The sequence below is a fragment of the Perca fluviatilis genome, chromosome 15 (assembly GCF_010015445.1).
Source record: "Perca fluviatilis chromosome 15, GENO_Pfluv_1.0, whole genome shotgun sequence".
NCBI classification, from domain to species: domain Eukaryota; kingdom Metazoa; phylum Chordata; class Actinopteri; order Perciformes; family Percidae; genus Perca; species Perca fluviatilis.
In genome coordinates, this window is record NC_053126.1 from 1365865 (window position 1) to 1389789 (window position 23925).

At 43.4% G+C, this 23925-nt stretch overlaps 1 protein-coding gene across 1 annotated transcript in view; it reads right to left on the minus strand.

The window, feature by feature from the left end:
- taok2a (TAO kinase 2a) overlaps nt 1–17864 on the minus strand; it is a 41903-nt gene extending 24039 nt beyond the window's left edge. Inside the window, 10 exon segments of the mRNA XM_039824581.1 lie at nt 521–691; nt 835–916; nt 1825–1918; nt 2544–2635; nt 8972–9085; nt 9560–9656; nt 9749–9794; nt 11115–11216; nt 15519–15590; nt 17727–17864. Of these exon segments, the coding sequence (XP_039680515.1) occupies nt 521–691; nt 835–916; nt 1825–1918; nt 2544–2635; nt 8972–9085; nt 9560–9656; nt 9749–9794; nt 11115–11216; nt 15519–15590; nt 17727–17858 (1002 nt within the window). The 5' untranslated portion in view covers nt 17859–17864.
- Between the last annotated feature and the right edge of the window lie 6061 nt (nt 17865–23925).

The window sequence follows — 23925 nt, forward strand, 5'->3', positions numbered from 1 at the left end:
CAGAGAGAGAGAGAGACACACACACACACACACGGACACAGAGAGAGAGAGAGAGAGACACACACAGAGAGAGAGACACACACACACACACACACGGACACAGAGAGAGAGAGACACACAGAGAGAGAGACACACAGAGAGAGAGACACACACAGAGAGAGAGACACACACACACAGACACAGAGAGAGAGAGACACACACGCGGACACACACAGAGACAAAGACAAAGACACAGAGCGAGACACACACACACACACACACACACTTTATTACATGTATATAGTATGTCAAAAATAAAAGTAAAACTTTAACTTTAAAAGTAAACTCCTACATAAACAAACTGTTGGAGACTGATTTTATGATTTATTTTCCTCATCCCCTTTCATTTTATACTCTTCCTCTTTTTGTGGTTTTAGGATCGGTCCATTTTCCTCTTCTCTCTTTCATTTCCTACTCCCTCAGTCCATACATCTGACTTCATCTTCCCTCCCTCCTCTTCCTCCCCACCCCCCCTCCTCACCTCCTCTTCCTCCCCTCCCTCGGACACTGGGCCGTTCTGCTGCGTCTCCTGGAAGAGGATCTTCTTCATCTTGCGGTACTGCAGGTTGTCCAGCTCTCTCACTGCGTCCTTGGTCCGGGCGATCAGGTCCATCACCACCGTCAGCGGACGCTCACGGCACAAGAACCGATGCTGTGGAGGGAGGGAGGGAGGGATGGAGGAAGGGAGGGAGGGAGGGAGGAGGGAGAGAAGGAGGAAGGAAAGCCGATACAGGAGCATTACAGCACTGCTGAGGACCTTAACGTTAGGTGAGATGATGCTGGGTGAGATCTCACGTTGAGCAGGACGTCCGAGGTAGGTCGGTCCTGGGGAATCTTCTGTAGGCAAGAGTCAACAAAGTTGCGGAAGGAATCAGACCTGCAGAGAGATAAAGGATGATGTCAAATATATAATTTATTTTAAAAGAGATTAAAAAGCAAAGAGCTTAGGTGGTTAAATATTAGGGGCTGAACGGTACATGTATTCGTATTGAACCGAAATGGTACGGGCTTCACAGTTCGGTGCATGAATTTACATGGAGAATACACGGTATAAAAGTAAATAAAACCTGCGTGCAAATTAATTAATGTAATGCGGAACTAAGGTTACATACGCAGGTTCTTTAGGGACACCTAATCTGCAGCCTCGCCTTAGCTCTGAAGCTCCGATTGGCTTCTATTCATTTTTGTTTTGCTTTTCCCTCCATCGTACCGAACAGAGATGTCTGAACCGAACCGTGACTTCTGTGTACCGTTCCACCCCATTACATACTACACTTATGTTTAGTTTGATTTCCCATCCATTATCCCAACATGAAGAATTGAACATGAAGATAATAAATATTGTTTCATTTTTCTTCGTCTCATTTTTACACTTCACCAAGTTTTGTAAACTGATTGATCAGTTGATGATAAAACAAGTAAACTAGTGTGATGTTAGCGTGTTAAATATAAATATGTTCTAGTGTCTTGTCTCCTCTGGGACAGGAAACTCAAGATATTTGAGTTGGGGACAAAACAAGACATTTGAGGACATCATCTTGGACTTTTTGGGAAGTTGATCCACATTTTAGAGACTAAACTCATCCATTCATCCAGAAAATAACCGACACATTCATCAATAATAAACAAATAATCGTTAGTTGCAGCCCTAAGAGACACAGATAACTTAAATTGTTAGAAAAACATAACTTATTTACTAAAGATAAACATATGATTATGAGATAATTAAGTCTCAATCTTAAGTTAAAGATCAAACTAAGAACAGAGGAGTGGAAATGTTCTCACCAGTGGTTGGACTGGAGGATGGGGCTTTCATTCTGAGCGATGTGATATAAGGCACTCATAGCGTTCATGTTGAAGAGCGGGGGCTTCCTCTCCGCTGTGGACAGAGAGAGCACAGTGTCATTACTTAGAATTCCTCCTGGGGGAGACAGAAACTACACACTATAGCTTTAACTCCCTAAAAATATCTCCACGTTTGTTATTTTCTTGAATAAATGTTTATAATTGATATTATAAATTATAATTGTGTATACACAATAATTGTGTGGCGCCGTTCCGTTCATCTTCTCCGTTTCAGCGTCGCTCGTCATTGATATCGCACACGCTAGGCATGTAGCTGACGGCTATTACGACATTTCACAACAGAAGTGTTCATGGGAAATGTAGGATTAGCACTACATGCCCAGAGAAACGTAACGTTTCCAAGCCAAACACACAAAACAGACAATCTGGAAACACTGACTTCATTTTCTGCCGCCGTCCGATTCAAACAGACGCAGTGTTGTTTGGTTCATTCATCTCCGGCCAAATTGGCTAATAACTTTATAATGCTACCCGCAAAGGTCATTTTTACCGGCATTTAGCCGGTTACCTCGCAATATTTTAACAAAATTATTTCAGAAGGAATGGAAGAAGAAAAGTATTGCGAGGGAACACAAAGTATTCCCCAGAAAGATGTGTGCGTGAGCCTTCTGGGCCTCCGTAGCTCTGAGAGGTTTTACCCAGCTCGATGGAGGTGATGCCCAGCGACCAGACGTCCACCTTGCCGTCATACTGGCCCTCGTCCATCGCCAGGATCACCTCTGGAGCCATCCTAAAAACACACAACCAACATTTAGGAATCTCAGTGATTTCATCACCTTCTTTTTATCCACCCTAAAAAAAACACTTCAAAAAGACTTTTAGAGTAGAAACACCAGTTCAGTTTGTCTTGGTTGCTATAAATGAAGGTCAAAATTTGGAAGATTTTGCTAAACTCTTTCATGGGAATTAACAGGAATAAAATGGAAATAACACACACGTACCAAGACACACACACACACACACACACACGTACCAACACACACACATACCAACACACACGTACCAACACACACACACACGTACCAACACACACACACACGTACCAACACACACACACACGTACCAACACACACGTACCAACACACACACACACGCATCCAACACACACACACACGTACCAACACACACACACGTACCAACACACACACACACGTACCAACACACACACACACGTACCAACACACACACACACGTACCAACACACACACACACACACACACACACACACACACACACACACACACACACACACACACGCACAACACAACACACACGCATTAACACACACACACGCATCAACACACACACACACGCACAACACACACACAAACACACTGCATACCAACACACACACGCATCAACACACACACACACGCATTCAACACACACACACGTACTGCCAACACACACACACGTACCAACACACACACACGCACCCAACACACACACACACACACACACACACACACACACACACACACACACACACGTACCAACACACACACACACACACACACACACACACAGTGTGTTATTTCAGACTGTACTCCAAGTCATATGCAGATAGAAAGTCTTTTACCATCATAAGAAGACAGTCGTAAACATTTTCAGAAATAATAATTCATTCAGTGTAATTTAGCAGTCTGACAGCGAGGTAAAGCGCTGAAAATATCCTAAATATAGCGTCCACTTAAACTGATCCACTGTAGATGTTTAGGTTTAATTATTTATTAGAAACATTCACAATGACCCTGTTCACCCTCCTGCTGTCTTCAGGTATAGTTTGACCCATTTTCAAAAGGTTTCTGTATCACAAATTTGAGTTTCTTTCAACCAAATAAAAAAAAAATTACTCTTCACAAGTTAAATAAATGATCGGTTCACTTCTTTCTTTGGATTTGGGTGTTTTAATTCATTTGATAGCATTTAAAAAATTTTTTTAAAAAAACTCATGAAAGAACGTTGAAAAAAGTGACAAAAAAAGACGCCCAAATTTTGACCCAGAAAAACTCAAAGTTGCTCGGTCGACGAAGACATCCTGAGGGTTAAATGCATCGGGCGTCTCTGTGTCGGGAGCAAAACATTTCGGAAAAAGCTTCAAAAACGTGGCGACCCCCCCCCACAAAAACGTCAAAAGGTGGAGGAAAAAAATAACAAAACAAACAAAATAAACAACAACTCGCCAAAAACTTCGGCAAAAGTGACAAAAAAACCTTTCAGGATTCGTACACCTTTTCCAAGGTCAAATTCAAGCACTTTCAAGGTCCATTTTAAAGTTTTTTCCAGCACCTTACACCACCTGAAAATATACACCAATACATAGTCAAAATTATGATTTAGTGTTTTTGTCACATTAAAAGATATAATGCTATAAACAGACAAAATATTGTTTCGTAATAGCAGAAGGATCAGATATTTCGGCAAAACACAAGTTTTATTTTTCTAAATGTATCGCTGTCTAAACTATCTAACCTGCCTGAGTCAATGTCAAAACTATTACCCCCCCCAAACTAAATCACTGGACAGGTTCACTTCACTAACCCTGAATCATCACCTTCTCTTCCTGGTTCCTAACATAACATACAGTGAGACAGCTATGGAGAGGAGCACTGAGTGGGAGGGGTCTATAACATAACATACAGTAAGACAGCTATGGAGAGGAGCACTGAGTGGGAGGGGTCTATAACATAACATACAGTGAGACAGCTATGGAGAGGAGCACTGAGTGGGAGGGGTCTATAACATAACATACAGTAAGACAGCTATGGAGAGGAGCACTGAGTGGGAGGGGTCTATAACATAACATACAGTGAGACAGCTATGGAGAGGAGCACTGAGTGGGAGGGGTCTATAACATAACATACAGTAAGACAGCTATGGAGAGGAGCACTGAGTGGGAGGGGTCTATAACATAACATATAGTAAGACAGCTATGGAGAGGAGCACTGAGTGGGAGGGGTCTATAACATAACATACAGTAAGACAGCTATGGAGAGGAGCACTGAGTGGGAGGGGTCTATAACATAACATACAGTAAGACAGCTATGGAGAGGAGCACTGAGTGGGAGGGGTCTATAACATAACATACAGTAAGACAGCTATGGAGAGGAGCACTGAGTGGGAGGGGTCTATAACATAACATACAGTCAGACAGCTATGGAGAGGAGCACTGAGTGGGGGGGGGTCTATAACATAACATACAGTGAGACAGCTATGGAGAGGAGCACTGAGTGGGGGGGGTCTATAACATAACATACAGTGAGACAGCTATGGAGAGGAGCACTGAGTGGGAGGGGTCTATAACATAACATACAGTGAGACAGCTATGGAGAGGAGCACTGAGTGGGAGGGGTCTATAACATAACATACAGTGAGACAGCTATGGAGAGGAGCACTGAGTGGGAGGGGTCTATAACATAACATACAGTAAGACAGCTATGGAGAGGAGCACTGAGTGGGAGGGGTCTATAACATAACATACAGTAAGACAGCTATGGAGAGGAGCACTGAGTGGGAGGGGTCTATAACATAACATACAGTAAGACAGCTATGGAGAGGAGCACTGAGTGGGAGGGGTCTATAACATAACATACAGTAAGACAGCTATGGAGAGGAGCACTGAGTGGGAGGGGTCTATAACATAACATACAGTGAGACAGCTATGGAGAGGAGCACTGAGTGGGAGGGGTCTATAACATAACATACAGTAAGACAGCTATGGAGAGGAGCACTGAGTGGGAGGGGTCTATAACATAACATACAGTGAGACAGCTATGGAGAGGAGCACTGAGTGGGAGGGGTCTATAACATAACATACAGTAAGACAGCTATGGAGAGGAGCACTGAGTGGGAGGGGTCTATAACATAACATACAGTAAGACAGCTATGGAGAGGAGCACTGAGTGGGGGGGTCTATAACATAACATACAGTAAGACAGCTATGGAGAGGAGCACTGAGTGGGGGGGTCTGAGCCAGATGCAGCTGGCTCATTCTGGGTCACAAAAAAGGTGGTGCACCCTCTTAGATGTTGCTCAAAGTTTATGCTACCCTTAATGTCCTTTCACACTTTTTTCCCAGATCTAGGGCATGCTGTACAAACTTGTAATGGTTCAGTCATATTGACATGTTTGTCTTCCAACGAATTAATGTCCAAATATTGCTTCCCAGATAATGTGATTTTCAGGCTTTAAAACTTTAGTAATTTCAAGGGCTAAAAATATGAAGACATAGGGTTTGAACAGAAATAGTTTACAGGCCTTGGGACACTTTCTTGATATAGACAAGGTTTGAACTAAATCTGAGACAGTGTGCAACAACAACAACCTGTAATTCCATTTTAACCCAGAAGACTCTGACAATGCTCATGCACCTGCCTCATAAATAGCCTATATTAATAAATAAATAAAAAGAACTTCATTGCCAAGACATATACATGCATCTACTGGAATAGAGCAGTGTAAATATTACATAAGGCCATCCTCAACCTTACAGTAGGCTACTTGTGGGACATAATTTCTGTTCAGCAATCAACGATTGTTGTTATGCACTGGGCTAACGTTTCAGGTTTTAATTTGCAGGTAGTTAACGTTACAGTTACGGTGATGTAACTTTGGCTATGTTGACTGCATATTCCACAAATGAACGTGCCATAACGGACATGCAATACTAACATTACATTATCACACCAAGTACTCTGTCACGTAGCTAGCCTGTGAATTCTTAGCTAGAAGTTACTAGCGTCAACAAATAGGCGCTAACGTATAGCAGGCTACTTCAGTTGGCTTACTTTACTTTATGTGACTCGATAGCACAGACTCTCCCATTGTGAAAAGCTGCACGTCTTTTTTGCAGACTTTACAAGAGGCAACTCGTAGGGCTTGTCCCCGTTTAATCCATAATTTGTATTTTTCATCTTCCAGCCAACGTTCATTGATGCTTACGTAACCAATCGGCTATCCTAACCTTAACCACCTGAGGTGAAATGCCTAACCCCAACCAATCAGCTGCTTCCTAGGGCGGGTCTCGGCGAGCAGGTTTAATTTTAGGCTCTCCAACATTTTATTTCTCCATTTAATAAACAAACTATTCAGTAAGTTAGGTATTTGTTGTGAAAGAAAAAGTTACAATTTCAAGCATTTTATCCAAAATTCAAGCATATTCAAGCATTTCAAGCACTCGTACGAACCCTGAAGTTTAAATTTTGACCTAGAAAAATCCCAAAGTTGCTCGGGGGACGGGAAGACAACAGGAGGGTTAAGAAAGTAAAGCACAGTGAGGCGTCTGGTATACCCGCCGTGTGGATATACCGGACGCTTCGCTGTGCTCGTCTGTGACATCACGGGAGTACCATAACCGTGTATACTGGCGCTGGTGGTCGTGACGCTAGCTGCAGTCTTCTCCTGAACAGAGGGGGCGCTAATGAGGAAAGGCTACCGACGCTGGTCTTTCTACGGACTAGAAGAAGAAGAAAAAGGTAAACAACAGCAGAACTGGCAGCAGCATTGACGTCAATGCTGTGATCTGATTGGATGAGCTACTTGGTGGGATCGAGCCTTTCATTCACCATAACAGAACCCATCTTAACCAGTGAGGGTACCAGAGAGACCTGCAGTCACTCTGAGAGTCCTGGCAGCACGCTGTCGGCCAACTCATTCAGGCTTCCTGTTTCCTCTTCGTCGCTAAAAAAAAACTGAGTGGTGCACGACCTCTCCTGGCACGCCAGCGAGAGAGTGAGAGGACTACTGACTGGAGGAGGAGGAGAGGATAGAGAGAGAGGACTACTGACTGGAGGAGGAGGAGGTGGAGGAGAGCATAGAGAGAGAGGACTACTGACTGGAGGAGGAGTAGGAGGAGAGGATAGAGAGAGAGGACTACTGACTAGAGGAGGAGGAGGAGAGGATAGAGAGAGGGGACTACTGACTGGAGGAGGAGAGGATAGAGAGAGGGGACTACTGACTGGAGGAGGAGACGATAGAGTGAGAGGACTACTGACTGGAGGAGGAGACGATAGAGTGAGAGGACTACTGACTGTAGGAGGAGACGATAGAGTGAGAGGACTACTGACTGGAGGAGGAGTAGGAGAGGATAGAGAGGGGACTACTGACTGGAGGAGGAGAGGATAGAGTGAGAGGACTACTGACTGGAGGAGTAGGAGGAGGAGGAGGAGGAGGAGGAGGAGGAGAGGATAGAGAGAGAGGGGACTACTGACTGGAGGAGGAGTAGGAGGAGGAATGAGGACCTGAACACGCTGGCTGAGTGAATGTAGTCGGTGAAGAAGTCAACACTCACCAGTAGGGAGAGGAGAGAGAGAGAGGACTACTGACTGGAGGAGGAGAGGATAGAGAGAGGGGACTACTGACTGGAGGAGGAGAGGATAGAGAGAAGACTACTGACTGGAAGAGAGGATAGAGAGAGGGGACTACTGACTGGAGGAGGAGAGGATAGAGAGAGGGGAATACTGACTGGAGGAGGAGAGGATAGAGAGAGAGGACTACTGACTGGAGGAGGAGAGGAGAGAGAGAGAGGACTACTGACTGGAGGAGGAGAGGATAGAGAGAGGGGAATACTGACTGGAGGAGGAGAGGATAGAGAGGGGAATACTGACTGGAGGAGGAGAGGATAGAGAGGGGAATACTGACTGGAGGAGGAGAGGATAGAGAGAGGGGACTACTGACTGGAGGAGGAGAGGATAGAGAGAGAGGACTACTGACTGGAGGAGAGGATAGAGAGAGGGGAATACTGACTGGAGGAGGAGAGGATAGAGAGAGGGGACTACTGACTGGAGGAGGAGAGGATAGAGAGAGAGGACTACTGACTGGAGGAGAGGATAGAGAGAGGGGAATACTGACTGGAGGAGGAGAGGATAGAGAGAGGGGACTACTGACTGGAGGAGGAGAGGATAGAGAGAGAGGACTACTGACTGGAGGAGGAGAGGATAGAGAGAGGGGACTACTGACTGGAGGAGGAGAGGATAGAGAGAGGGGACTACTGACTGGAGGAGGAGAGGATAGAGAGAGGGGACTACTGACTGGAGGAGGAGGAGGAGGTGAAGAAGTCAACACTCACCAGTAGGGAGTCCCAACGAAGGAGTTGGCCGGAGCCACGATGGAGGCAGAGCCAAAGTCCCCCAGTTTGACCTGACCGGGCTCAGTCAGCAGGATGTTTCCTGCTTTCACGTCCCTACAGACCATAATATCACACGTTAGCGTCCACACACGTTTCTAAACATTAAAACACACACGTCAAATTAACTGAGAAGCATAAAAATTCTGTTAAATATCTGGAAATAATCAGGAACATGTAGCGCCTGTTAGGGCGGGGTATCGTTCAAAAATATTCAATACCGATAACGTGACTTTGATACCGGTTATAAAACTATACATTTTATTTTTTAAATACCAATTTTATGAAACAAAAAGAACCAACAACACAACGGCTTCATGTTTTTATTTATGTTTCAGCTCCGTCTTCGTCACTCAGCGCCACGCTGGATCATACTGTGAGTTACATTTAACGTGCAGTTTTCTGCCGATACTCTTCGAGATATGTCGCAGCCTTCGGCGGTGTGTTTATTGCACCAGCTGATATCGTGATAATGATTCAGAGTTGCCAGAAAGGCTGCGAGGAGCCAACACACAGTAAAACACAAGTTACCTGTGAATCATGTTGTGAGAGTGAAGATACGCTAATCCCTGCAGTGCACCGTGGGTAATAGCAGCTATTTCTATTTCCTGGAGCGGCTTTTTGTGAACTGCGAAGAGAAGGGGAAACAAAGAGTCAGAAAGCACACCAACAGAGGGATAAAGAATCATGTTTTCATAAGTGACTGGGTGTGAAACGGACCTTCGAGGAGGTCCGAGGCCGAGCCCAGGCAGTACTCCATCACCAGCTGGGAATCAATCAGACACAAAAACATGTTCATCTATGTCCACTTTGATATTACACAAACAAAAGACACGTGTGGAAATACTCTGATGAGCGAGAACAATCGTTAGTTGCAGCCTTTTATTGTAGTATTAACGCACGAGGGCCAAACTCAACTTCACTCAGCTAGGGCTGGGCGATATGGAGAAAATCAGAGATCACAATATTCTTGACCAAATACCTCGATATCGATATTGCGGCGATATTCTAGGGTTGACAATTGGTGCTTTAACACACTTAGATTATAGATCAATAATCATCAGTAATGTGGACATAATGTCTAAGTGGGGAAAAGGTAAATAATACAACAGCTACAACAGTCCGGTAAGTTCAGAAGAGTACATCACTTTAAAGTAATGCAGCCTTTAAAACCAGGAAAAGACACTTATGTCATATTACGATATCCAAAATCTAAGACAATATCTAGTCTCATATCACGATATATCGATATAATATCGATTTATATATATATATATACACACACAATGGTTTTTTTGACATTTCTGTTGTTTTTTTCGACTTGTGTCGCACTGTTGTCGACATAAAGCCGACATAAGTCAGCCAAAAAGGTCCTAAGCCATGACAGAGTTTAGCAATTAATCAAAACAAAGATTACATATTTAAAAGCAGCTCCCACACAGCTGACACAAACGGTTTTCACCGCCTGAATATGAAAACTGGCTGATTGAGGTGACCGCTGACCTTTGTTGATCTGAAATGAAGACACATTCAGCAACTGCACAGCCTATTTCTCTCTTCAAATGTTTTCAGAAACATGTTCTGGTGAACTATTTTAGTCCAATATGAGATCAGATTCTGAACGAGACGCCATGATGGTCAGGAAGCAGCCAGACCCATGTGACGCGTTCGTCCAATCAGCTGCCGGTTTTAATTTTTGGGCGACAACACAGATTAGCGCCGCCACCGTCTCTCGTGTGTTCTGAGGAACTTTTTGGACCAACTCGGGGAGACTGATCAGTCACACTGGCTTTATGGCAGAGGGTCGGCCATCTGGTTGGTGGGTCTGCAGCTTAAGACCAGCAGGCCCATGGGCCACAGATGGGAGCAGGTTCATTTGCTATTTAAACGATGCGGGCGCTGGATGGGAAACTGACAACTGCATCGGTCTTAAACTAGCAGAGACACTTGGGCTGCGCTGCACTGGGGGCAAGATAGGGCAGTCTGAGTTTAAGGTTTCCAAAATCTGCGGAAAAGTTTGCGGCAAAATCTACCAAGCAGGTCTGCAGGTTGTGTTCATTTTCCAAAGCTTGTAGGACATACGTACCCATGCTGTGTGCTCCTTCAGGTAACAGCCCCGGTACTCGATGGTGTTCGGGTGGCGAAGTTTCTGCAGGAACTTCACCTCCTTAATGATGTCCTGCCATTTCTGCACATCAACACAAAACACCGCTTATTAGGCTTTTTAAAGCACATTTTAGAGACAGATTGTTACCACGAGAGAAATATTTTAATTATCTATTACCAGACCCACCTATCATATTATTTATCAAACATCTCTCTTTATTAAAACATGCAGTAAGAAAGAAATGATTTGTGTTGAGAAGGTGGAGGACAAAGTACTTTTATGAACTCTTATTTATCCACAATTCAGAGTGGAATAATATGACAATATGGATGTAGATTTTAAAGGTCCCATGGCATGAAAATGTCACTTTGAGGTTTTTTAACATTGATATGAGTCCCCCCAGCCTGCCTATGGTCCCCCAGTGGCTAGAAATGGTGATAGGTGTAAACCGAGCCCTGGGGATCCTGCTCTGCCTTTGAGAAAATGAAAGCTCAGATGGACCAATCAGGAATCTTCTCCTTATGAGGTCATAAGGGGAAAGGTTACCGCCCAGAGAATTTGGCCCACCCTAACCCCTAACCCTAACCCATTGCCTAACTGAGAAAATCTAAATGTTTTTATTAAGAAACAGGTTTTTAAATATTAAGAGTAAGGATGCACGGAATATTCGGCCACCGAAAATGGCCCAAAGGGTTTTTTGGCCGAAATACTTTTATCACCGAAACAATACGGCCGAAATGTTGTCATGACGCGACCTGCACGTGTCAGTACCCGATCCGTTCCACCTGCAAACCGTCTCCTAAGCAGCTCACGTTTCACTGAGATCTATTCGGATCCTCTGCACTTCATCGCGACTGGACCTGATCCGCGTTATAAAGACCATTACTTGGATGCGGAAATAAAGCAGGGCGCACGAGACATGATCCAGGCCGCCATGGAGACGGAGATGGAGCGGCGCCCAGCGCAGGAAGAGATCAGAGCGCAGAAACAAAGACTCGTCTCTCTGCACCAGATGAGGGGCATGCACCCTCGTCTGATATGTGTAAGAAAGTGCCTCAAATAATAATAATAATAATAACAACAACAATAGGTAAGCTATTCTGTTCTTAGGCTACTATATACTGTATGTGACTATTAAATTGTAGCCATATTTCTGCTAGATATTTTTTTAATTAACCCTCATGCCCTCCTTAAAAAAAACTTACTCTCGACACCTTCGAGGGAAAAATGTCCACGCACACAAAAACTGTTATTAAATCATCATATATCATTATTTTTTTCTGCTTTTTTTTCATAAATCACTTAAACAACTTCTAACCTAATCAAAACTACCAAACATTCAATCATTTTCAGGATTTTAACCCTTTAAATGCCAGTTTATGTATTTGAAGTATTTAATTTTTTATTACAAAAAACAATGATTTTTTTTCCCATATAATGAATAATATCTAGATTTGGCTTTGGTGGGGATTAGAGGCTTGGATATGTCAAAGATAAGCAACAAAATTAATTTGATTGCATTAGTATTTTTTACATAGTTCCAGATACTCCCTTTGGACACCTTCGAGGCAAAAATGTACATGTCCAAAAAACTGTTATTAAATCATCATATATCAATATTTTTTTCTGCTTTTTTTTCATAAATCACTTAAACAACTTCTAAATTGCTCAAAACTACCAAACATTTAATCATTTTCTGGATTTTAACCCTTTAAATGCCAGTTTTAAATCTTTGAAGTAACAATTATTTATGAAAAACCCAACAAAACATTAATTATTTTCCATAAAATAAATCATAGGGGAATGGGGCTTTGGTGGTGATTAGAGGCTTGGATATGTCAAAGATAAGCAACAAAACTGATTTGATTGCATTAGTATTTTTTATGTAGTTCCAGATACTCCCTCTGGACACCTTCGAGGCAAAAATGGCCCCATTGACTTCCATTATAACCACATGTTTTGATCTCACTGCCTTTACAGTATAAAACCATGCATTCTGTAATGTCAGCATTTCATTTGGAAGAAAACTAGTCATATTTAACATTTTTACAGTATTTCACCAGATTCAACCATTTTGCCCTTGTAGGCCGATGCATGAAATTATAGTTATATTATGGAGCTGTGTGTGTGTGTGTGTGTGTGTGTGTGTGTGTGTGTGTGTGTGTGTGTGTGTGTGTGTGTGTGTGTGTGTGTGTGTGTGTGTGTGTGTGTGTGTAAGCAAGCAATGATCACTTTAGGGCTGAAAAAGGCATCTTTTGAAGGATGCATTTCATGTGTCTTTGAAGACGTGCTTGAATAAAAACATTGTCTCCTGCATGTGCTGTAAACTGGCGCTTATCATTTCAAATGGTTTGTGGGACATGGTGGCCCTGAAGACTGGTCTCCCACTATGGACATCCCACAGGCTCCGGGTGGATTCCCCTTTGGACCGGTACACACCAGCCAAGTGTGAAGTCCCATGTATGTTAAAATCTCTTGAGCATCCACATCACTCCATCCTGAGATTGAACACCTCCCGTGTAGGTTTGTCATTTCCTGAATCAGCTGGATCATGTCAGGAGTGAAGAAAAGGTGGAAAGAGGATGCCACATCATGGATTCTTGATATGGCATATCTCGTGGGCTCTAACATCATGCCGGTCGGTGCTTGAATATTGCGCAGCGTCTCAGTATTAGATGGAGACCAGACTTGCCAATTCTTCACTGTCCATTCAATGTTAGGATGGACAGGATCTTCAGTGTCCTCTCCACTTTCAGAGGAAGGGTTAGAGGCACTCACAGAGTTGGAGGACACCAGTGACCATTTTGTCAGACTCCAGAAACTTGTGTCATCTTCAGATGAGTCCTGCAGTTGGCTGGAAGATAAAGGCTCCTTCTCTTTGCTCCAGGTCTTTCTCCTTCTCTAGAGCCAGGTGCATCAACACACTAATAGTTGGTTTTGTTTACAACAAATGCAGGAGACAATGTTTTTATTTAAGCACGTCTTCAAAGACACATGAAATGCATCCTTCAAAAGAAGCCCTTTTTTCACCCAGATTTACAAACACAACTCTCACACACAGACACACACAGACACACACACACACACACACACACACACACACACACACACACACACACACACACACACACACACGGCTCCATAATATAACTGGCAAAAGTAAGGTGCGCTTTTTTCACCACTAAAATTATCATTGTTTGTTTACAGATTTACACAAACTCTCTCTCACACACAGACATGCATACATGCACACACACACACACACACACACACACCCACACCCACACACCCAAGCACACACGCGCGCACACACACACACACACACACACACACACACACACGTGTGCGCGCACACGCACGCACACACACACACACACAGCTCCATAATATAACTATAATTTCATGCATCGGCCTACAAGGGCAAAATGGTTGAATCTGGTGAAATACTGTAAAAATGTCAAATATGACTAGTTTTCTTCCAAATGAAATGCTGACATTACAGAATGCATGGTTTTATACTGTAAAGGCAGTGAGATCAAAACATGTGGTTATAATGGAAGTCAATGGGGCCATTTTTGCCTCGAAGGTGTCCAAAGGGAGTATCTGGAATTACATAAAAAATACTAATGCAATCAAATCAGTTTTGTTGCTTATCTTTGACATATCCAAGCCTCTAATCACCACCAAAGCCCCATCTACATATTATTCATTATATGGGAAAAAAAAAATCATTTTTTGTGGTTTTTTTTATAAATAATGACATACTTCAAATACATAAACTGGCATTTAAAGGGTTAAAATCCTGAAAATTATTGAATGTTTGGTGGTTTTGATTAGGTAAGAAGTTGTTTAAGTGATTTATGAAAAAAAAGCAGAAAAAAATATTGATATATGATGATTTAAAAACAGTTTTTGTGTGCGTGGACATTTTTGCCTCGAAGGTGTCCAGAGGGTACAAAATGAATCATTTAAGTATAAAAGACATGTAAGAGTAAAAAACACTGGATTTAAAAAATTTGACTGAAAAGAAGGATTCCTACAAAATTTCATGCCATAAGAAGTAACACAGCAAAAATGATCACAAAATGAAAAAAAAAACTTGAGAAAAATGTACAAAAATGACCGAAGAGGGCATGAGGGTTAAACTTTAATATTAATTTATACAATTGCAATGCCTTGATTTTAGTAAAGTTACACAGTCATAGCCCTAAATGCAATGGTACTAATAATTGGCATAATTTCTTTCGGTGTTTCGGTTTTCGGTCTTGGTTTCCTCTTTTTCGGTTTTGGCCAAGAATTTTCATTTCGGTGCATCCCTAATTAAGAGGAGGGACTTTTTAATATCTAAAAAGGGAAAAGACCTCTTCATTTCCAGGTCGTTACCTCGTTTGTCTGCTTGCCGCTGTACGACATTTTCTTAATGGCCACCACCTCATTGTTGCGCACATCTCGGGCCTGTTGACAGAAACACAAAAGAAATTCTTGAAACTTTTATTTGATTTCTTTAAACATAATCTGGCTGCAGGAACACCACACAGAGTGTCTTGTTGTTTTATACTTATACACAGATAAGGAAACTACCTACAAACAAGTAGCTGCCTTCAAGTGCGGTCGGAAACGTTGTTTTCCCCACCGCTGCAGCAGCTTCGAACATTTGCTGTTGAACAGCAGCGAAGCTCAAAGAATAGTGTTGGGTACAGCCCTATCTCACACTCACACACACAGTCTGAGCTCTGGGAACAGTCAGTATAAAGCAGTGGCACTCTTGTTAAATTCATGCAAATTGATGCACATCAAACATCTATTTTGGTTCAAACATCTCTAATGGCCTTTTAAAAAGGATCCTCTGAAACTCAGACATTCAGTGAGAACACTGGAGGTGTCTCACACACACACACACACACACACACACACACACACACACACACACACACACACACACACACACACACACACACACACACACACACACACACACACACACACACACACACACACACACACACACACACACACGGCAATTGTCTGATTCACAGGTTCTTTTTTTAGTGCTGAAATGCAGATGACACAGAATTTCTGTCTGGGAGAACCCACACAAAGTAACACTGGTTCCTGCAGCCTTCTGGGCTCAGTGTGGGTTTATTCTAAAAGAAATTCTTGAAACATTTTTATTTGATTTCTTATAATAATCTGGCTGCAGGAACACCACACAGAGTTTATCGTTGTTTTATACTTATACACAGATAAGGAAACTACCTACAAACAAGTAGAAGATGATCCTATTTTAACTGTAGGTTTGCATCTGTGTATGGTCTCTGAATCACCGTCCATATCTCTGATTTATTCTCATCTATGCTGTGCTCATTAACAGCCGTTGTGGCCGACCAATTAGAGAATATCCTCATCTTCTTGCATAGGCAGAAAATTACCCACAAAAATGACAACAAGCGTGGATGAGACTGACGTAGTTGTAGCAGCTCAATAACAACTCTTCAACACGCTGGCCTGTTGCGCTCTCTCAGCCGGGAGACTTAAACCCTAAACAGGTTTCTTGCTTCTTATGATAACGAGATAATGCAGCAAGTCTGAGCGCGAGTCGGGTCAGTCTTCCCCCACACACACTCTCTCATCGGCTCTAAAACAGCAAAGATTAAACCATTAGTCGTCAACTATTAAATTAACTATTTTGATAGCCGATTTATCGGTTGGAGTCATTTCTTTAAGATAAAACAGGTAAACTCGTGTGATGTCAGCTTGTTAAATGTGAATATTGTTCTAGGGTCTTCTCTCCTCTGGGACAGGAAACTGAAGATCTTTGAGTTGGGGACAAAACAAGACATTTGAGCACGTCTTCTTGGGCTTTTTGGGAAACTCTGATCAACATTTTTCAAAATTTTCTGACATTTTAGAGACAAAAGTTTGTTAGTTGCAGCCGTCGTGAACTCTTTTATAAACACCAGGGTTCAACGCTGAGGGTGTTTTTCAGGTGTCCAGTCAGGCAAGTACAAAAAAATAATAATTCTACTTGAAATCAATTTTTATTTTTTTATCCAGCGACTACGATGGCGCCCCAAGGGGCCGATGGCTTGGTGCTGCTGGCGCTTTTATGCTCCGAAGCTTTTCACAGTCTTCAACCTTTTGACTTATTAGTCAACATTTTCTTTCATGTTTACGTTTTTTTTATTTTATTTTTACTTTTCTTTAGAAGTGCGAAGAAATTTGTTTCAAAGGTTTTTTTGTCACTTTTGACGTTTTGTTTTTCCCCTGCATAGGGGCTACTAAAAATGTACTTTAGTAGAAATCTTTTTCACCATCGGGACCCTAACCCGAAACACTAACATGAACACAACGTCAGCGTCGTGTCCGTCTGGTTGTCGGCTCCATCTCGTCCACAGATGATCCTGAAGGTGAAGTCGCTGTAAACACACAACGGGAACACACACACACACACACACACACACACACACACACACACACACACACACACACACACACACACACACACACACACACACACACACACACACACACACACACACACACACACACACACACACACACACACACACACACACACACGTCTCTACTCACAAAGTAAACGGCTCCGAAGCTGCCGTGGCCGATCTCACGGAGGTCGGCGAACAGCTTCTCCGGGTCATCTTTGCAGAAAAGGTCAGCCACCTCGGGGTCTTTGATGCTGCCCGACCGTGCACTCGAGGGCATGGCCAGGGCCTGGAACACAGCAGAGAGCACAGGTCAGACTCTGGGGTCAAAGGTCAGACTCAGACTCTGGGGTCAAAGGTCAGAACAGGGCTCAGCAGGAATACAGAACAATAACATTTAGACCGTGTTATCGCCACTAAAGTCGCCCCTAGACTGTGGAGTAAGAGTGGCGGCTATGGGAGGGAATCCCCAGAGGCGCCACGATACGATGCCACCGCGATACGCCGCCGCCGCGATACGACGCCGCCGCGATACGGTTCTAGTTTATTTCTGTGTTCAGACATTTTGGATGTAAAACTAACTTTTAGTAGCATCAGAAACAATCAACAGATGTATTGACCGGCCTGGAGTCAGAGCAGGCTGCTATCCTGGGTTCATTTTTGCTGAAACAACAACAACAACAACTCTGGTTTAAATTTAGATCATCGACTGTGTCCCCATTTGGTTTTTGAAGTGTTGTAGCGCGTCTGTTTTCCACTTCATTTGGGCAGAACACCATCTAATGAATGTGTTAAACACGCTGAGTGTGACCCAGTTGCAACGTCCCCCTCATGTGAAACCAAAATCAGAGACTTCATCAGCGTCCCTGATGTTCAGAGTCATTCCAGCGCTGCATGTCTCAACGATTCTGTAACATTACAAGAATTTAATGCCTGGCTGCTTTTAAAAGTTCTCATGATGTTGTTTCAGCGCCGTGGTGATTTATCTCCCCGGCCGATCTATCTGGGACAGAAACCAGCCGACAAGTTGGGACACGAAGTGGAAGCTGGATGTTCAACTGTGGAGGCGACAGAGTTACAAACTAGGGCTGCACGATGGGAGTAACATGTGCAATAACTAGGGCTGCACGATGGGAGAAACATGTGCAATAACTAGGGCTGCACGATGGGAGGAACATGTGCAATAACTAGAGCTGCACGATGGGAGGAACATGTGCAATAACTAGAGCTGCACGATGGGAGGAACATGTGCAATAACTAGGGCTGCACGATGGGAGGAACATGTGCAATAACTAGAGCTGCACGATGGGAGGAACATGTGCAATAACTAGGGCTGCACGATGGGAGGAACATGTGCAATAACTAGGGCTGCACGATGGGAGGAACATGTGCAATAACTAGGGCTGCACGATGGGAGGAACATGTGCAATAACTAGGGCTGCACGATGGGAGGAACATGTGCAATAACTAGGGCTGCACGATGGGAGGAACATGTGCAATAACTAGAGCTGCACGATGGGAGGAACATGTGCAATAACTAGGGCTGCACGATGGGAGGAACATGTGCAATAACTAGAGCTGCACGAATGGGAGGAACATGTGCAAAAACTAGGGCTGCGATGGGAGGAACATGTGCAATAACTAGGGCTGCACGATGGGAGGAACATGTGCAATAACTAGAGCTGCACGATGGGAGGAACATGTGCAATAACTAGAGCTGCACGATGGGAGGAACATGTGCAATAACTAGGGCTGCGATCGATGGGAGGAACATGTGCAATAACTAGGGCTGCACGATGGGAGGAACATGTGCAATAACTAGGGCTGCACGATGGGAGGAACATGTGCAATAACTAGAGCTGACGATGGGAGGAACATGTGCAATAACTAGAGCTGCACAATGGGAGGAACATGTGCAATAACTAGGGCTGCACGATGGGAGGAACATGTGCAATAACTAGGGCTGCACGATGGGAGGAACATGTGCAATAACTAGGGCTGCACGATGGGAGGAACATGTGCAATAACTAGGGCTGCACGATGGGAGGAACATGTGCAATAACTAGGGCTACACAATGAGAGGAACATGTGCAATAACTAGAGCTGCACAATGGGAGGAACATGTGCAATAACTAGAGCTGCACAATGGGAGGAACATGTGCAATAACTAGGGCTACACAATGAGAGGAACATGTGCAATAACTAGAGCTGCACAATGGGAGGAACATGTGCAATAACTAGGGGTACACGATGGGAGGAACATGTGCAATAACTAGGGCTACACAATGAGAGGAACATGTGCAATAACTAGGGCTGCACGATGAGAGGAACATGTGCAATAACTAGGGTTGCACGAAGGGTGGGTCCTGAACAAAGCCGCCATTTTTAAATAGTTTAGCCAGCTGTGTTTTGTTGCTGCCTCCAGCTTCTTTAGAAACTAAATGTGTCTCCTGGCAAACAGCCACATGCTGAGAATCAGAAACACAGCTTCCACGTTCTGTAATAAACACAGGAATTAATCAGGTTATTTTAAAAAGCTGCAGATGTATTATCTATCTCCCAAATAATCAATTACTAGAGTTAATATCGCTAATAAGCTTCGGGCATAAAAAGATAAAAACAAATCTTTACACCAATGTAATGACATGCATGACACGTGTGTGTTGAGAGGAATCAGCAGACTGACAGCGCCACAACTCAAATCAAACATCCACAAAGAGAAGAGTCAAACTGAGCTTCAAAATTAATCATCCGACTAAATCAGCCCCCCTGAATGTAATCTCAGCCTGCACACTGAGCCGTGGTTACTGACAAGAGAAACGTGGTTTTATAACGGGGTTAATGTAGCTGCTCGTCTCTGAGTGTCAGCTGGCGTCCGGAGGAGCCTCTGTGACTACATGGAAACACGCCCTCGAGGTCTCGGTTTAATGCAGTACAGCGATGCTTGTTCCGTTTAAAGCACTGCTGCTGTTTAAATGCACAAATGCTAGACAAGGAGACAGATTCCTACCCTCCCTCCGACCCCCCCCCCTCCAACAAAACATTTCTTCAAAACGCAGTGAACCGACTTCCAATTATATATATTGTGGCACTCGGTGACCTGATGGTGTTTAATCCAAGGCAAGGAAGCAGCAGACGCCTGCGGCTACTGTCTACAGTCAGTCTGAATGTATAGAGCAAGAACAGCTCTTTTTTATACATTACAAAAAAAGGCAAAAGGGAAACACTGGGTATCTTGTTGCTTTATACTTTCACACAAAACTGGAATCTACCTACAAACAAGTCAAAGATAATCCTATGTTAACTGTTTGTATGTTTGCTTGATCTCTGAATCCCCGTCCACATCTCTGATTTATTCAACTTAGCTGTGCTCTTCAACAGCTGTTTCCGTCGGGTGGAGAGAGTCGACCAATTAGAGTATAACCTTGTCTTCTTGCTAGCTACATACATGATAAATGGCGACAAAAACGACAACAAGTGTGGATGAGACTGACACAGTCAGGTGAGAAAAAAAACAATCTTAAAAAAATGTGACGGACAGAAATGTATAATAATAATAATAAAAATAATATATAATACAGCTCAATACATAACAAAAAAAAGCTGGGTCCCAACAGAGTGGAAACTTAATCACAAACAAACTGTCAAAAACAGTTAGTATACGTCTAGTTTATATCATCGACGTTCCACTTCCAGGATTGCTCCGGTGCCGCCGGAACATCTGCCGGATGTCTGTTATTTTCAGCCGGCTCTGCGTCCCCTTCCTCTGTCTCTGTGTCGGGGTTCTAACCTCCGGTGGATTTGTGAGGACTATGGTTAACTGCTCCTCAGATCTCTGCAGGGTAAATCCAGACAGCTAGCTAGACTGTCTGTCTGTCTGTCTAACAGCTAGCTAGACTGTCTGTCTGTCTGTCTGTCTGTCTGTCTAACAGCTAGCTAGACTATCTGTCCAATCTGAGTTTTCTGTTGCACGACTAAAACTACTTCTGAACGTCCACATGTTCCACCAGAACCAGTTCCTTCCTGAGACTATTCAGCAGAGGCACCGTGACTCCGTCCGGAGCTTAGCCCCGCCCACGGTGATTGTGATTGGTTTAGAGAAATAAATAAACCAGAGCACTTTCTTCTCCCATCCAGGAATGCTGTGTGGACAAGCCAGAGGACTAGCTCCTCCTCCACAGAGCTGTGGAGGAAGGTCTGGCAATGGGAGACTAGTATATATAAAGCAAGAACGGTTTTTCTAAATTATAAGGAGACACGGGCATCCTAATTGCCTAAACAAAGTAATTGGTCATGGATCTTCATGTCTATCCCCTTCCATATTTTCAAAAGAAAAAGCCACACAGGGACCAAATGTTGTGGTATTCATGACTAAATCCTCTGAAAACCCAAGTTCATGAAAAGTACACCAAGGTTTGTCACTATTGCTGTCCCCCATTTCCCTCAGCTTCATGTTGAAAAGCAAAAAAATAAAAATAAATCCCCTAAATCATTCACCATTTTTTAAATGAGAAGACGTCTAGTCGCTATATCTATTTTTGGCATTTTCCAAAAGGAACGAGGCTGTTCTCACAAGTCCAAGCACACAAACACTGGGGGAAGCAAGTTCCCTCAACACCCCAGAACAGCACACGTTCATTCGGGTTGCATTTAAAAGCGAGCACTGAAAGACTGAGGAAGAAAAAGGGAAACAGAGCTTCAGACGGTCCTTTTTAAAACACCAGTGACGGGACATTTGTTGTGTCAGTTGTGCCGACTGACAGAGACCACATCGCTGAACTCAACCCTGACCGCAAAAAACAGTTCAACAGAAGCTCAGTGTTGTAAATGTGTAACATTCACAAAAAGTTAACCAATACCTTCACAAACTAAATTGGGGTAATTTTCCCATTTTTTAAAGCAAAGTGGTTGGATGACGGGCAGTGAGGTATCATTATTTTCCACTGGGTGGGGTCCTAACTTTAAAGAAAAGTTCTTACTGTAGCATTAACACGGAAATACCCCAAAACTGTACCACTAATGCAGGGTTTACCCCCCCCCCCCCGTTATAAGGTTAGGGTGCAGCACCCGAGCTGAAGGAATGAAACAAAGACTTTCCTCAGATCTGATGGCTGTAGTCGGACTTCTTTAGCTTTAAGTTTTATCTTTAGTGTTACTTATATATTATCTGCTCTAGCTTTTCCAACTTTTTAGACACAGATATGGAGATCATAACGGTCCAAAACGATGTGAAAAAGAGACGCAAAACTACCAACAAAGGCACACAAACTGACGACAAAGAGACGCTAAAAGGGGGCGGCCTCTAGCTCACCCAGTAAGAGCGTGTGCCCTATGTAGGCTGAGTCCTTTGCAGCAGCCAGGGTTAGAGTCCCAACTGCGGCCCTTGGCTGCGTGTCCTGCCCCATCTTTCTCCCACCTTTCCGGTCTTTACACTGTCTCTATCTAATAAAGGGCAAAGCCCCAAAAAATAAAAAAGACACCAAATGACAACACAGACCCAAAACAACCCCCGAGAAAACAGAAAGTGACACAATGTTTCAGTGACAATGCAATGTCAATGAATACATGTGGAAATGTTACAGTAACAGTGCAAATCACAAAGTGACAGCTGAATGTTAACATTTGAAACGATTCATCAGAATGAATGAACTGTGTTGGCGGTTGGCTGCAGGGTATTTAAACTTGTGTTTCTCATTTTACTGAAGCCCTCTGAGAGCAAATCAAAGACCAGCGGGACCCAGGCTGAGGCTAGAAGGGATACAGCTACGGACAGTTAAGTTCAGGAAAAAGATCGTGGTTTGGATAAAAACATACCCAAGGGTGGCCGGGTTGGCTCAGTGGGTACAGAAGGTGCACATTAGAGGTTTATGCCTCGAAGCAGAGGTCTAGGGTTCGACTCCTACCTGTGATGATTTCCTGCATGTCTCCCCCCCTCTCTCTCTCTCATCTAGCTGTCCTGTCAAATAAAGGCGGAAAAGCCCAAACAATAATCTTTAAAACACTCCCAAGGAACGAACACGCTTTTCCTGGGCGCAAGTATTACAAATACTGTAGCTACCGTAGCTGTATCCCTTCTAGCCACAACCCCCAGACCCTAGTAGGGCTGCACGATGAGGAACAAATCACATTGTGATTATGTTAACTGATATTGCGATTGTAATCACGCGATTGGAGGAAATGATCCATTTTGTATCGTTATTCTCATTTCCATTAAAACGATATTAAAATGAGAATGATGATAGAGTGATCTTAGCGATGATGTGCACCAAACAAAGATGTTTCCTGACGGCTGGAAGTTTGACACAGATTATTTCTTTAACAAAAATAGCCCCTCCCCCCTGCAATTT